Source organism: Geotrypetes seraphini, chromosome 18 (assembly GCF_902459505.1).
Source record: "Geotrypetes seraphini chromosome 18, aGeoSer1.1, whole genome shotgun sequence".
NCBI lineage: Eukaryota > Metazoa > Chordata > Amphibia > Gymnophiona > Dermophiidae > Geotrypetes > Geotrypetes seraphini.
Genome location: NC_047101.1, coordinates 32,988,430 through 33,005,456, shown reverse-complemented (window position 1 = coordinate 33,005,456; position 17,027 = coordinate 32,988,430). Strand labels below are relative to the sequence as shown.

General features: G+C 40.5%; 1 protein-coding gene across 3 annotated transcripts in view; it reads left to right on the top strand.

Moving 5' to 3' along the window:
* Positions 1 to 17,027, top strand: part of TENM2 (teneurin transmembrane protein 2) — a 1,365,678-nt gene that overhangs the window by 733,502 nt on the left and 615,149 nt on the right. For all 3 annotated transcript variants that reach the window (XM_033927365.1, XM_033927364.1, XM_033927366.1), the window contains one exon: positions 12,951 to 13,160. In XM_033927365.1, the coding sequence (XP_033783256.1) occupies positions 12,951 to 13,160 (210 nt within the window). The remainder of the gene's footprint in view (positions 1 to 12,950; positions 13,161 to 17,027) is intronic.

Sequence of the window (17,027 nt, the reverse complement as noted above, 5' to 3'; positions counted from 1 at the left end):
AGAGTGGTAGAAAACTGGAACGTTCTTCCAGAGGCTGTTATAGGGGAAAACACCCTCCAGGGATTCAAGACAAAGTTAGACAAATTCCTTCTGAACTAGAATGTACGCAGGTAAAGCTAGTGTCAGTTAGGACACTGGTCTTTGACGAAAGGGCCACCGTGTGAGCGGACTGCTAGGCAAGATGGACCACTGGTCTGACCCAGTAGCTGCAATTCTTATGTTCTTAGTTATCTCATGCTGAATATTTCTGGTTAGCAGGTAAAAGTTAATTAGATATATCATGCGATAACCAGTAATTTTTAGCACTTAGCAGCTACATTTAACAGCTAAATTGGACTTTATAAATAACAGTCCTATATTTATATGGTATAAACATAACCAGTCAACTCTGAATATTGTCTTAAATGATTAACGTTGTGGCAACCTAAAAAAAAGTGGAAATTCAGTGCTAATCACCGGAAACAGACAGGCATTGAATACCTGCAGTCGGCGCAGACCGCAGGAGTTATCCAGGTTGCCTTCCATGGTCTGAATATCTAGCCTATATTAACCAGCCTTGAATTGTGTAACATGCAAGTGTTTCACCTGAATTTAGGTGTGGGCATGATCAGCTCTATGGCTTGTGCCCGAGTGCTATTACTGTGCTGTTTCTAGTCAAAAAAAGATTGGCCCTTAACCACGGATACAATTTTAGAGTGTGTAACACTGATCGAAGACTGGATATCATCCCATTGGCTTAAACAAATCTGTAATAAAAGTTTTTGTGGCTAGGTCCAAGAGATCATCCCTAGTTGTCTCAATCTTTTCATCATAGGACTGCATAAATTCATATTTGTCTATTCATCAAAGATTGTCTCACTTAAAGCCCCAAGCAAAGTCTTTAGTGAAAAATGATTTTTATATTAAAAAAAAACAACAAAAAACCAACTTAGGGCTCCTTAGACTAAGTTGCGTTAGGGCATTAACACGCAGAATAGCGCGTGCTAGACGCTAATGCCAGCATTGAACTGGCGTTCGTTCTAGCCATATAGCGTGGGTTTAGCATGCATTAAAATGCTGCATGCACTAGAAACGCTATCACAGCTTAGTAAAAAGAGCCCTAAGAGCAACATGATGGCTGAAACATAGGTTCTACCTGACCAGTCTTGGCGAAACCTGGAAATTGCAACAAGCCAAAGAGACACAAGCACTGGCAAATTAGATGCAAAGCATTGATGAAGACAGCTAAGAAAGAATATGAAGAGAAACTTGCAAAAGAGGCAAAAGCTCATAACAATTTTTTTTAGGTACATCAGAAGCAGAAAACCTGTGAAGGAATCTGAGGGACCATCGGATGATCAAGGAGCAAAAGGTGCGCTCAGGGAAGATAAGGCCATAGTGGAGAGACTAAAAGAATTCTTTGCTTCGGTCTTTACGGATGTAAGAGATCTATCTGAACCGGAAATGGTTTTCAAGGATGACGATGCGGAGGAACTGAGAGAAATCTCGGTGAATCTGGAAGATGTACTAACACACGCCTGCAGCAACTGTATGCAGAAGTGGATGATAGGGTCCGACACACTGCGCTACTGGGCCAAGCAGAAGGAACTCGCTGGTGAGCGAAGGGTCTTGGCGTCTGGGGGTCTCTTATCTTTTCTCCCTCCTCAGGGATCAAGGTTTGATGGAGGAAGTGAGTCGTCGTACGTGGATTGATAGTTGATTCTGTGCAGATATACTGTTGTACAAACCCAATGCTTAATCCACCCTCCATACAAAAACATGTTCTATGCTGTTTAATTTTTACTAAACACATTTAAGAACAGTTCACGCTTGTTTAAAGATGACATTAATAGTGTTAGCAATGTGGATATTTCATTTGACTCCCTGTAAAATTAGAATACAATGTTCTCAGACTGTAAAAGGAATGAGGATGATGTGTGTGTGTCTCTGTTTATTTAACAAAAGCTCACACTTTTAATATTTGAATCTCCTCAGGCACTTTCTCAGAAATAGGTAAAAATATCATAGTGTTACGGAGATACCAAGATCTCTTAGTTTTTGTTTTGATATTAGAGCTTATTTTTTGTGCAGTTGAAAATGGTTGTCTGTTCATTTTGTATTTTAAAACTGTTGAGAAGCTATTTTGATTTTTTGAAAGATCAGTAATGACTGTCTTTATTCCAGTGAGCGATCTCTGCATTACCCTCCAGGGAGCTGGATAGAGGGAGAGCACTCGATGTGATGTATTTATATTTAAGCAAAGCCTTTGACACTATTCTACACAGGCATTTAGTAAATAAACTGAGGGGGTCTATTTACTAAGACACGCTAAGCGTGCATTAATCGATTCAGTGTGCACTAAATGCATAGCGCCTAAAGAATATAATGAGTGCCTTAGCATTTACCACGCCCTAATTGTTAGCATGCACTAAATCGATGAGCATGCCTTAGGAAAAGGACCCTTGAGTGTCTTGGGTATGGGCTTCAAAGTAATGGACTGGGTTAGGAACTGATTGAATGCAAGGCAACAGAGGGTAGCGGAAAATGGGGCTCACTCTGAGGAAAGGGATGTTTCCAGTGATGTACCACCAGGCAGGGCAGGATTAATTCTTCGATGGGCCCTAGGCCCCCTGGCCTTGCTCCTCCATGGTCCTACACCCCTCCTCCCACAAGAGGCCTGGCTCCAGACGTCCAAGTAGCACCTCCTCCTTTCTTCATTATTCAGTGCAGCTGGAACGTTCAGTCTTCAAAGGACCACAGGCAACAGTTCCTATATGGTGCCCATGGCTGAGCCAGAAACCTTCCTTCTAACACAAAATCCCAGCGTCAGAGAAAAGGCTTCTGGGTCAGCCGCATGCAGAGTGTAGGAACTGCTGCCTGCGGTCTTTTGAAGACTGCAAGTTCAGCTGCACTGAATATTTATTTATTTATTCAATTTTCTATACCGTTCTCTCAGGGGAGCTCAGGACAGTTTACTTTAATTTATTCAGGTACGCAAGCATTTTTCCCTTTCTATCCCGGTGGGCTCACAATCTATCTAATGTACCTAGGGCAATGGGGAATCTGACCACCTGCCCAGGATCAAAAGGGGCAGTGTGGGTTGGAATAATGAAGAAAGCAGGAGGAGGCAATACTTGGAAGTCTGGAGCTGGGCCTAGAGGCAGGTATAGTGACATCATCACAGCAGCCAAGCAACAGGTCCCTCTGCACTCGTGGGTCCCAAAGCACATGCCTACTTAGCCTTCCCTTTAATCCAGCCTTGCCACTGGGTTTGGTTCTCGGGTATGTATTTTTAAATAGTTTTGTCCTCATCATAGAAAACTGTACATCAGCCCACTGTCTCAAACTAAATAAGAATAAAAACAAATTCCTATGGCTAAAACCTTTGACTGACCCACGCTACACTCCAAGGATTACAGTTGATGACACAGACTATAATCCTGAATCTTAGGAATAGAAATTGATAACCAACTATCCATGAAAAGCCATGTACAATCAATAATAAAACAATCTTTCCTTGTGATGAGAAAGCTCAGATCCATCAGAAAATGCCTCAAAAGGGGTCTTCTGAATTGTCTTCTGAATCTTGATTAGACTACTGTAATGTAACACTAGTTCTTTGCTCTAAAATGTTGCTATTATGTCTAAAACTAGCTCAAAATGCACCAGAAATACTCATATATGGACTATGGAAATTGGAATGCCTACATCCCTACTATATGAAACTACAGTATATTGACTGCCCATAACCACAAGGATCAAGTTTAAATTAGGCATCATCGCTGCCTTTAAGATCCTGAGAGGGAATGCCTCCGACTACCTAACAGAGTTGGCCATCCTACTCCAGGTGATTCCAACAGATATTCCACCAGAAATCTTTTCCTCTTAAAATTCCCAGCATGCAACAATATGAAAGTCTACAAGGCAAATCACCTTATCCGTTCAATATCAATTAGCAAAATGTTGGAATTAAATACCACTTACAGTATAATCCTGTGACCACTTTCTCAGGTTTAGAAAGCTTTTAAAAGCATTTCTGTACCAAGATAGGGAGCCAACCCTGAAGTAACTGAAATGGTAATTTTAAAATGCAATTTCTAAACTGCCTAATGCAAACCCTGAGATATAACGACAAGCCAACAATGACTTTCTTATACTTGTAACTATGACCTAACTGTAACAGCAACTCTTTTGAATGTCCATGTCAAACTGTCCATTGTAACTTCCTGGGTAACTGAACTAACCTCTTGAATTGAATAGGTAAAGGCAGATTTGAAAACCTAATTAACATAATATATTGCTGAAGGCCTGTCTGTTTGCTAGCTCCCATCATTTTTATTAATATTTCAAAATCTGTCTGCTTATTCTGACCTAGTAGATGGTAGTATACCCTTATAATTATTCTTTCCCTTTTCACATGCAATTTCTATCCATAAGTATTCCAAGTTGTATCTCTCTCAGGGTCCCATTGGTTAACCTCCTTCCACCAGGTCTCAGAGATGCCTTTTATATCTACCCTTCCATTTAATACTACCTCTCATATTTGTTTGAACTGTCTTTATACAAATGCTAGAAAAAATATACATTATTTTTGTGTCTGTTAATTTGTACAGCATCTGACAGCGATAATTTACATTCAGTCAAGTCTCTCTGCTCTTTATTTAAAGGCAACTGGTCATCTTTAGTTTTTCCTGCAACCTCTTCATCAGGATGCTCTAATTTCCCTATTCTGATATTTTTCAAAGCTAGATAATTACTGCTGGCTTTTTGAAATTAAGATGGCAATCAGTTTAGAATGAGTTCTACTTTTTTCAAAATAGGACTGTATCAATGAAATTAGATTTAAAGAGATAATGAAAAATCCTGAGCAGTTAACACATAGCATTCCTCCCATGCCCCTACCACCCATGTGTAAATCAAGAAAGCTTTATAATAATCTCAACAACTATCTGTACTAGCTAGACGACCAAGGCTCTCAGTGAAGACAAGGCCATAGCGGAGAGATTAGCCCACTCCTTTACAAAGCCACAAAGGTAACAGCTTGATTGCTCATAGGAACTCTATCAGTGTCAGAGTGGCAGCCAGCACTAAAAATGCTAGTGCGGCTTTGTAAAAGGGGTAAATGAATTATTTGCTTTGGTATTCACTGAGGAAGATGTGGGGAAATTAACCAGTAGTAGAAATGGTATTCAATTCTGATAAATCAGAGATACTCAAACAAATCTCTGTAACACTGGAAGATGTAATGGGTCAATTTGACAAATTAAGCAGTAGCAAATCACCTAAACCGGATGGTATGCATCCCAGAAAGCTGATAGAATTGAAAAATGAACTGGCAGAGCTATTGTTAGTAATTTGTAACTTTTCTTTAATATCCCAAATAGTACTGAAAGACTGGAGAGTGGCCAATGTGACAATAATTTTTTTAAAAGGTTCTAGAGGTTCTCTGGGAAATTATAGACCGATGAGTCTGACATTGGTGTTGGGCAAATTGATAGAGACTATTAAAAAGAGCAAAATGACAGAACATATGCATAAGCATAAATTAATGAGAGAAAGCCAACATGGATTTAGTCAAGGGAAATCTTTTCTCACCAATCTACTGCATTTCTTTGAAGGGGTGAATGAACATATGGATAAAGGTGAGATGCTTGATATTGTGTATTTGGATTTTCAAAAGGCATTTGTCAAAGTACCTCATGAAAGGCATCTGAGGACATTAGAGTCATGGGATTAGAGGTAATGTCCTATGGATTAATAACTGATTGAAAGACAGAAAGCAGAGAGTAGGTTTAAATGGTCAATATTCTCAATGGAGAAGGTTAAATAGTGGGGTTCCCCATGGGTCTGTGCTCGGACCACTGTTTTTTAACATATTTATCAATGATCTAGAGATCTAATCTAATCTAATGCTTGGTTTTATATAACGAGTCATCATTCTGTGAAAGCTCAACTCGATTTACAATAGTTAACTTAAACAAATAAGAACATTAAAAAATTAAAGCAAATTACGAGAAAATCCATTTTTAAAATTGAAGCGAGCTAGATGGGAATAACTAGTGAGATAATTAAATTTGCTGATGACACAAAGTTTCAAGAGGACCTTGGGAGACAGAGTCAAAATGGCAGATGATGTTTAATATGATCAATTGCACAGTTATACATCTGGTATAGAGGAACCCAAAAAATAGCTACGTGCTGCATGGTATGCAATTCTGGTTGCTATATCTCAAAAAAGATATAACGGAATTAGAAGAGACACAGGAAAGGGTGCTGGAAATGATAAAAGGGATGGGACGTCTTCTCTATAAGGAAAGGCTAAAGTGACTAGGGCTCTTCGGCTAGGACTAGGGGACATGCGATGAAGCTACTAAGTAGTAGATTTAAAACAAACTGGAGAAAATATTTATTCACACAACGTGTATTTAAACTCTGGAATTCATTGTAAGAGAATGTGGTGAAATCAGTTAGTTTAGCAGGGTTTAAGAAAGGTTTGGATAATTTCCTAAAAGAGACGTTTATAGGCAATTATTGAGATGGCTTGGGGACATCCACTGCTTATTCCTAGGATAAGCAGTATAAAATCTGTTTTACTACTTGGGATCGAGCTAGGTACTTGGGATCTGGGATGGCCACTGTTGGAAACAGGATACTGGACTTGATTGACCTTTGTTGTGTCCCAATATGGCGATTCTTATGTTCTTATGACCATCGTGGAATATTTTGCCTTCCCAGATGGTACTCCACCACTACCCATCTACTGAACAGACCTAGCTAAAAGAGTTTCTGCTAAGTCTTTGCATTCTACATTAGATTATGTTGCAATATTCTATAAAAAGAAGCTAAAAGATACCAAAATAAATATATTGCAGTTCGGGTTGTCATATTGTCATAGGTATAAACCTACTGCCTGTTTTGTTAGCTTTATTTAGAATATATCTTAGCTCTAGCCTGTTAGTCCCCTGACTCTTATGTACAGTAGAAGATGCTGTATGAGTATAAAGTATTGAATTAATATGGTTTAGATTTTTCTAGTTGTATATCTAAAAATCTGTGCTGCCTGTTCATTAGCAAATAAGTGAGACTCCAGTCTGGGAAGAGCTTGTACTCCTGGGGGCAGAGGAAAGACATTGTAAGATGAAATGAGACCATAGCCTGTGTAATAAGAGTTTGATAACATGTCATCAAATTTCATTTTTTATTTATGGCTTTCTTATTATAACAAATATTTTATATTTCCCAAAAGTCCTGCAGTGTTTAAAGAAATCTAGAATGTTTAGAAACTTACTGAAGTTCGATAAAAAGAGAATATAGGAAGGCTCAGGACGAACTGCAAGGAACAGGAGTAAAATAAAAGTACAGTGACTTTTCTATTGGCTTTTAAAAGAGGTTACCCCTCATTCTGTCAAATGGTGTGTCAGACGGCCATGTACTGATGTCACCTTGTCACCTGCATTGGGCTTCTCCAGCAAATGGTACATAATGAGAGAACCACTATTAAGGGTAATAGGATTTGATGTACTGCCTTTCTGTGGAACACTCAGAAGTGGTTTCCATTTATTATATACTAGTATTTTAGCCCGTTACATTAACGGATGCTAGAATATATGTCTGTCTTTATTTCTGTCTCTCTCTCCCTCCCGCTGTCTTTCTTTCTGTCTGTCTCTGTCCCTGGCCCCCTTTGTCTGTCTGCCTTTCTGAGTATCTCCCTGCCCCTGTGTCTTTCTTCTTTCTTTCTGTCTCCCTTCCTCCTGCTGTCTGTATGTCTGTCTTTCTATCTGTCTCTCTCCCTGCCTCCTATGCAGCATCATTTCTCTCCCACCATTTCCCTGTGCAGCAGCCAAAGCAGCATTCCCTCCCCCTCCCCTCCACACCACTTCCTTATGCAGCAGTCAAAGCAGCATTCCCTCCCCCTCAGAGCAAATCAGGGCGGTAGAAGGGCCCGAATCAGCGTGTGAAGCCTGCTGCACAAGCTGCTGGAATCGCCAAGTTCGTAGTCAGGACCGCGGGAAGGGGAGGGGCGGCAAAGGACTAAGTGAGCCGTCAGACGTCGGGAAGGGATGGGAGGGTCAGACCTGCGAAAAAACCTTACCGAGTGGGGAGCCGGCAAAGGAATGTTTTTTGCTGCCGCGAGCGTGGGGGGTCTGTTAAGCGTGCATGTGACTCCTGCGACCACAGACCATGGAAGCACGCAGATAGGAGTGCGCATGCGCGGCTAACATTTTATTATATAGGATCGGTCACTTCTCTGTCATTAGTGCACTCACAATCTAAGTTTTTGTACTTGGGGCAATGGAGAGTTAAATGTCTTCCCAGGGTCACAAAGAGTTCTAGTGGGAAGTCTGGTGAGGTTGTTGCGGGAACTTGAAGCAGTGAACGGAGACTACATGGGGCAGTAATGTAGGATTGTTCCTGCACTGACTCACCACTGGACCACCAGGTATGCTTGGATGAGTCTGGGAGAGAGTGGGGGGAAGGGTGGATCGGAGTCATCAGAGACATAAAGCAGTAGGGATCAAGCTTTTGATTGCAGAAGGATCTGGAACATCCATGTTCAAAAAGATGGATGTTCGATTTTATTATTATTATTATTATTATTAGGTTCTTATATCCCGCCATACCCAAAGAGTTCTAGGCGGTTCACATCCGTTACATTAGGATCCGGTCTGAACACGGATTTACAAAAATTTTGTCGGAATTGCAGGTAGCGCGGAAGGAGGCAAAGTAGTTTTAGCACAGGTTTATCATAGTTGGGTTAGAAGATAAAATGGAGGGAGTGGGAAACCAGAAGAGGGAGGTGGGGGTGGGGGGGGGTTGGAGTGTATGCGGGGAGTAAGGACTAAGGGCATGCTCATGGCATGCTCCAATTGAGCAGTTCTCCACTGAATGGAGTAAGGAAAATTATTATTCTAGGAAACAGAAATGGCATGAAGATGCAATGGGACTTGAACCCGCAATCCTGGGTTTTCTGTCATGGTTCCCAGCAGTCTGCCCTAACTGGGATGTCTAAGTGGCTATTTTATAATATGCTTGAAATATTATATCTTCAAGGACTTCAGCGGTGCCCGTGTTTAGCAATAAACCTTAGCTTTGCCGTCTTACATCACCACAATCGTCATCAGTCCATGATTTATTCTTTTAGATTTTCATTGAAAACAATATCACTTTTCAAAAGATTTTTGAACTTAAAGAATTTTTTGAAGAGTGATATAGTTGCAATGAAAATCTAAAAGAAAAAAATGGGGACCAATGATGATTGTGGTGATGTAAGACTGCAAGGACAAAGCTAAGTTTTATTGCTAAAGAGCAGCACTGCCGAAGCCTGTGAAGATATAATATTCTGAGTAAATAATTTTGTATGCTGTGAATGAATTTGAAGATGCCTGATTTACTAAATATTATTTTATTATATGGACATTCCAGTGCTGCCACACAGATTGCAATGTCCCTTGTTTTGCCTCATCCATAGTTGGGACCTTTCAGTTTATAAATTAAACATAATTATGCGGTAGATGTTCCGGGATTTGGCGTCATATTTTATGCATGGGAAAAGAAGTGGGAGCAAAGGACATGTGCAGCCTAGACTGAAATTTCCCTTAGCCTCCAGTCATTGAGAGTCATAAAAACCTTTATTGAATCTTCGAGATTGGGAATTCAACTCCACAATACCAACATATTATTTATGACTGGACCCTTCTGAAAGACTTGTCAGCCGAAACACTGCCTGTGTCAAATCTGTTAGTCTTTAATACGTTTGATGCGGACATATTCCTACCATTGGTTGAAGATATTTTGAAGACATAAAGGAAAGCCAAGAACATTGTGCTTTTCCACTGCTTATTTCTTTCTGGATTGCTCCTTTTTCTGTGGAACATTGGGCCTTCTTGTTTTGGGACTTGTATCTGGGCAAAGTGGACTGTGAGGTGAGGGAGGGAGGAGTTCCGATTCATGGGCTGGTTGTGATCAATCTGGGTTTTGGCGGGCAGGAAAGTTAGTGGGGAGCGATAGGAGGGGGGTGTAAGGGATTAGTGGTGGTTGGAAGTCATTTTACATGTGCCCACCCAGCCCATCCTAGCCTTTGGGTAGAAGAGGATTTAGAGTTGCAGTGGGGTAGCTTCATGGTGATGGAGGTTGTGCAACGTGTGATTTTGGTATTTTGGAATCACAGCTGTACAGGGATAGGAGGGTTTCAAGCCAGGCAGTCATTTATTTTGGGCAAATGGAGACTCAAAATTCAATGTAGTTTCTTTGTAAAGAACAAAGGTATGATTGTGATACTGCATCAAGCCTAGTTGAGGTCTTGATGTCACCGCAAGACTCACGCTAATTCAAGTTTGTTAAGATTATTTCAGTGATTTGTTGTGGTTTAGGGGTAATTTATGTTGGGAGGTGTAGAGGCTAGGTCATCACCGATTAATTAGCCTTCTAATTTAAACGTTAAGGCCAGAAGGGGTTAAGTAGTTATGAAAATGGATTTAAAAATTGTTAAATAAAATGGCCTGCAGCCAATGTTGTTTTTACTGTTGGTATTGGAATTATGTGGTTAATGAATGTTAGGGTTTGCTTGAGTGTGGTGGGAGTGCAAAGGTTAAAAGATGTAAGACACCTGACGCAGGTATAGTTGCCGAAACATGGCTATGTTGAGTCTATTCAGCATATGGACTTGGTATTATTCAATAAACCTTTTTGCACCATTTATGTCCATCATCTTGGTACCTCACTCAGTTGTTTTTTGCTGTTCACGTGTGGTTTGCATCTCCTTTTGATTCTGCGCCACAATTGAAAGCTCTGATGAAAGTTTTTACAAACTGAGATTGGCGTGACTTTCTTCAAAACTTCAGGATGGTGATTCACAGTGTCATGATGTCACATTTTTGACTTCTGTAATGTATTATGGGGGGAATTCAATAAAAGGCACTAAGCTTGTTGCCAATGCGTTAGTGCATGCTAACAGGTAAAGATGCTCATTATATTCCTATGGGTTAGCGTGCAAAAAGAATGTTAGGAATTATCAGGAGAGGAATGGAAAACAAAGATGAAAATGTTATAATATCCTTGTATCGCTCTATGGTACGGCTGCACCTCGAATACTGTACAGTTCTGGTCACTGTATCTCAAAAAAGATATAGCGGAATTAGAAAAGAAACAGAGAAGGACGACAAACATGATAAAAGGGATGGGACGACTTCCCTAAGAGGTAAGGCTAAAATGGCTGGGGCTCTTCTTCTTGGAGAAGAGACAGCTCAGGGACGATATGATAGAGGTCTATAAAATACTAAGTGGAGTGGAAAGGGTAAATGTGAATTGCTTGTTCACTCTTTACAAAAATACTAGGACTAGGGGACATGTGATGAAGTTACTAAGTAGTAGAATTGAAACAAACCAAATAAAATATTTCTTCATACAACATGTAATTAAACTCTGGAATTTGTTGCCGGAGAATGTGGTGGAACCAGTTAGCTTAGCAGGGTTTAAAAAAGGTTTGGATAATTTCTTAAAAGAGAAGTCCATAGGCCATCATTGAGATGGCTTGGGGAAATCCACTGCTTCTTACAAGGATAAACAGCATAGAATCGGTTTTGCTACTTGGGATCTAGCTAGGTGCTTGGGACCTGGGTTGGCCACTGTTGGAAAAAGGATACTGGGCTTGAGGGATCTTCGGTCTGTCCCAGTATAGCAATTCTTATGCTCTTATTAATATACTTAGTGCCCTTTGATGAATATTTACTCCTTGTGTACTGCAGCCTATCTGATATCTGGGCCTTCACATTACAAATGCATCTTCCATGAGTTGATCAACTATAATATAAACTACAATATAAACTAATACCATGTTATTTGCATGGAAAGAAGGCTTACATTTAACTGCTCCAATTTCAATTGATAATATTCCACTCAAATTAACTACTATTATAAAAATATTAGGGGTACTAATTGATCACAAACTTACATTTCATCCTCAAATCAGTACTCTAGTTAAAAACTGCTTCTATAAACTAAGGATGATCAGATCAATCCGTCCTCTTCTTGATGCTAAATCCCTTACAGTTTTAATCCATTCCCTTGTAATATCCAAAATTGATTATTGTAACTCTCTACTCAAAGGCATAAATTTAAAAGAAATAAAACGTTTACAACTAATCCAAAACACCGCTATTAAACTCATATCTGGTTCTAAAAAATATGATCATGTTACTCCACTACTTATTAAAATCGCCCTTTTAACTTTCAAAACAATACAAACACACACCCCAGTATTCATTGACAGACTTCTAATCCCATATGACCCACCTAGAGCCCTTAGATCCACTTCTCAACATACTCTTAGTGTCCCATCTCTAAGGATAATAGGTACTCGCCGTACCACAATCTTCTCGGTAACTGCGCCTATGATTTGGAATTCTCTTCCTATATATATATAAGATCCGAACAAAATATACAAAAGTTCAAAAGCAATCTAAAATGTTTTCTTTTTTAAAGATGCCTATAATTGACTATTTGACTTAGCCCAGCAAATTTGTTAACTTTTCCCTACCCTAATTTACTTTCCTTTTATGTATCTTTCCTCGATAAATATTGTAGTTCTCCCCTCCCTCTGTACCACTAAGGTCTTAATAGTTAAGTAAGAAAACTGTCTGACTTTTTTGTCTATAAAAGTTTTTATTATCATTGTACAACGCTTAGTATCCTAGGATAAGCGTTTAATCAAATATATGAATAAACTTGAAACTTGATCAAGATATACTGCCCCCATAATAATGTCATTTAGGACATCAGCGTCTACTATGATTAATTTGTAAATATGCTTCTAATGTGTCTGTTGCTCGTGATATTCTTGCATGTATTTTTACATGGTGTGTATGCATTTTACTTCATATAAACCATACATATATGAAGAATATATGTGTGTGGTCAGGATAGATACCGTTGCTTTCATGGCTTACCTTTGTTGCCTCTGTCCTCTTTCCCAGGCAGAACCATTCCACCCACATCTTCGTCCAGCCTTCTTCCATCTGCACAGCTGGCCAGTTCCCATAATCCTCCTTCCGTTAGCTGCCAGATGCCACTGCTGGACAGCAATACCTCTCATCAGATCATGGACACTAACCCAGACGAGGAATTCTCGCCTAACTCCTACCTTCTAAGAGCATGTTCAGGGCCACAGCAAGCTTCAAGCAGCGGTAAGAAAATCATCATTTGACCGTATTGAATTATGTCAGTTTTATTGCATTACATAAATCTGTTCTCTTGCAAATTGGGAGAGTGAGGAAAGGGGAGGAGAACTGGAATGTGGAACCCTTACCCCTCCCCCCTTCCTTATTACTAAACCGCGATAGCAGTTATTAGCGTAGGGAGCCGTGCTGAGTGCTCTGCGCTGCTCCTGACACTCATAGGAACTCTTATGAGCGTTGGGAGCAGCATGGAGCATTCAGCACTGCTCCCTGTGCTAATAACCATTATCGTGGCTTTGTAAAAGGGGGGATTAGGTTTCAAGCCATACGTTGCATGAAGCACATTTCTTCTTTTTCATTTCAGAGTAACGCACTTGGTATTAATGCTGATTTCAAGTAAACAAGTTGTAGAGCATATCTAGTACTAAGCACAGTTAGAAACAACATCATTGTTAAGAGATGTGGGGCTGTGTGTTATGCCACTGATTTGCTGCTTTTTGTGATAGTTGCACATACAGCATCACAATCACCACATCAGAGTGCCTGGTAGTCCAAAATTGGAATTTTCCTAGGGATTCTCTCATTTTTGCATTTGTTTCTGTATTTTCTTTTAAACTCTACCTCTGTATCCAAGGCAGTATACCCCAGTTGATTCTCATCTGCTAGAACATTTTAAATCCTTTGGTCTTCTCCTTTTCGAATTTGCCTGGTTTCCTGTCTCAGTTTACCTCACACGGAATGGGATCTGCTTTGGCTCTACATGTCATACATACATGTCAATACTGCTATTGATCATTTCTATAGCGCTACGAGGCGTACGCAGTGCCATACACACATTATATGCAGGAACTATCTCTGTCTCCAGCAGGCCCACAATCTAAGCTTATGTACCTGGGGCAATTGAGTGCCAAGTGACCTACCCAGGGTCACAAGGAGGTTATAGTGGGTGCTTTAGAATGAGGGGGTTTTGAGTTAAAAGCAACCTTGAAAAAGTGGGCTTTAAATGTGGACTTGAATACTGCCAGGGATGGGGTTTGACGTACCGACTCAGGCAGTCGGTTGCAGGCGAGAAGGAATGCAGTTTTGAAGTTAGCAAGCCTACGTTTTCATTTGTTTTAGTTTCCCAAGTGACTTATAGGAATTTTTGTTTCATTTGGGGGCCAGTCACCCACAGAACCCACCACGTGTAAAGTGGACTGTCACCTGCACAGGTGCCTTCCCATCCGCTGCCAGCTGGCTTTAGGCCGTCCATGTCGGATTCCATGGATAAAGTCACCAGTGTGATTGTTTACTCTTCCTGATAAAGCCGAAGAGTCCAAGTAATTTGGCTTAAGGAATTTTCAAACTCAGGGGCCCATTTATCAAACTGGAGAAAAGTGTCCTTAGAGCACCTTTACGCAGGTCATTCCTGGGTGCTGGATGCCAGTCCAAATGCCAGGAACCAGCCACCATGATACTCATAGCACCTTGGTGGCCACATCAACCTTGGTTCCCTCTTCTCCTGCAAATGAGCAAACAGCAACCAATCACTCTGCACTACTGACACAGAATGAGGGATCTTAACTGCGTCCCATTCCGCGTTTTAGGGCCATTTTTACTCCTAGAGCAAAATGGCTAGTTTCAGAAAATTTTGAATAATGGTCATGTTACACTAAAGTTATATGATCTTAATTAAAAGAAACGTCTAAGTCTGATTTGGATATAGGGTGCTAGTCACCCCAAAATCAGCAGCTGCGAAAGGTCTATTCTTGAAAAGTATGGCCAAAAGATTTTTTTTCACTAGCCCCCCCTCCCCCCAGATTACTTAAGCCACATCTGTACAGCTCTTCTTGGCTTTCCTATGCCAACTGCTGATGTTTCGGAGGCAGATATGTGCATTTTTGTTCTGATTTTTATAACGGTGTGAGTGGCTCAGTGAACATGGAGAGAGTATGCGGGGGTGTTTAATCAGTTTGGAGTTTTCCGGTTGGTCTCACTCACCATCTTCAGTGCATATCAGTGTTTTACTGGTCTTTATTTTGTCCCTGCAGTGGTTCTCTGGTCACTTTGGATACCTTTTGGGCACTTATACCTATTTTTAGATCACCTAAGTTACAACATATAACAAAGCAGTCCACCAATTTCAATTTTGGCGGGAAAGTGAGTTGGTCAGAAATTTGAATTTTGTTATAAAAGTAGTTTTAAAGATGCAGTGGCGTACCAAGGGGGGGGGGGGTGATCTGCCCCGGGTGCACGCCCCAAGGGGGTGCACAGCTGACCACCCACCGGGGAATAGGCTTCCGGGCTGGCGCCGAGTTCTCCTTCCCTGCTTTTCTTCTTCACGGGGCAAACCAACTCTCGCCACCCGACGACACTTCTGAAGTAGGAGAGGACGTTCCGGACCAGCCAATCGCTGCCTGGAAGAATAGATAGGCAGTAATATTTATAATCATAACTACTCTTTATTTATTTATAATTCTTATATTCATATGCTTATTTAATCGGGAAGTTGGTTGGGTGGGTGGGTTTCAATTTATTAATAATTGTTTATTTATATAATTATATATATTTGTATATCCACTCTTCATATTATTTGTGTTTTGCCCATGTTCAATAAAAATGATTTATTATCAAAATTAAAATGATATGTTTGAGTTCAAAGTTCTTCAGACTACTTTGTATCATTATTGTATCATTATTGATCAATGATCATTATTGTATCATTATTGAATGATACTTTGTATCATTCCGCAGGGGTCTGTACTTGGACCGCTGCTGTTCAATATATTTATAAATGACCTGGAAACGGGGACGAAATGTGAAGTTATAAAATTTGCAGACGACACTAAACTCTGTAGAAGGGTTAGAACTACGGAAGAGTGTGAGGACCTACAAAGGGACCTAAACAAACTGGAGGAGTGGGCGAATAAATGGCAGATGAAATTCAATGTAGGGAAATGCAAGGTCATGCATATAGGGAGAAAGAACCCGATGTTCAGCTACCAAATGGGGGGATTAGTATTAGAGGGAAGTAACCTTGAAAGAGATTTGGGTGTACTGGTGGATACAACAATGAAGTCAACGGCGCAATGCGCAGCAGCCGCGAAGAAGGCAAACAGAATGTTGGGTATTATTAAAAATGGTATTACAACCAGAACAAAAGAAGTCATCCTGCCGTTGTATCGGGCAATGGTGCGCCCGCACCTGGAGTACTGTGTTCAGTATTGGTCACCGTATCTTAAGAAGGATATGGCAATACTTGAGAGGGTCCAGAGGAGAGCGACACGAATGATTAAGGGCATGAAAAACCTTTCATACACTGAAAGATTGGAGAGGCTGGAGCTCTTCTCCCTGGAAAAGCGGAGACTCAGAAGAGACATGATAGAAACCTACAAGATCATGAAGGGCATAGAGAAAGTAGAGAGAGATAGATTCTTCAAATTTTCAAAACATAAAAGAACAAGAGGGCATTCGGAAAAATTGGAAGGGGATAGATTCAAAACAAATGCTAGGAAGTTTTTCTTTACTCAGCGGGTGGTGGATACCTGGAATGCGCTTCCAGAGGACGTAATAGGGCAGAGTACGGTACTGGGGTTTAAGAAAGGATTGGACAATTTCCTGTTGGAAAAGGGGATAGAAGGGTATAGATAGAGGATTACTGCACAGGTCCTGGACCTGTTGGGCCGCCGCGTGAGCGGACTGCTGGGCGCGATGGACCTCGGGTCTGACCCGGCAGAGGCATTGCTTATGTTCTTATGTTCTTATTATGAATGCTAAATTGTTTAAAGATTAGAGGAGACGCATATCACAAGTTTTAAAGATTTGTTTGTCTACAATATAAGACACTGCATGGACTACTAGGAATAATGTACTTAATATGGACAACACCTTTGACTT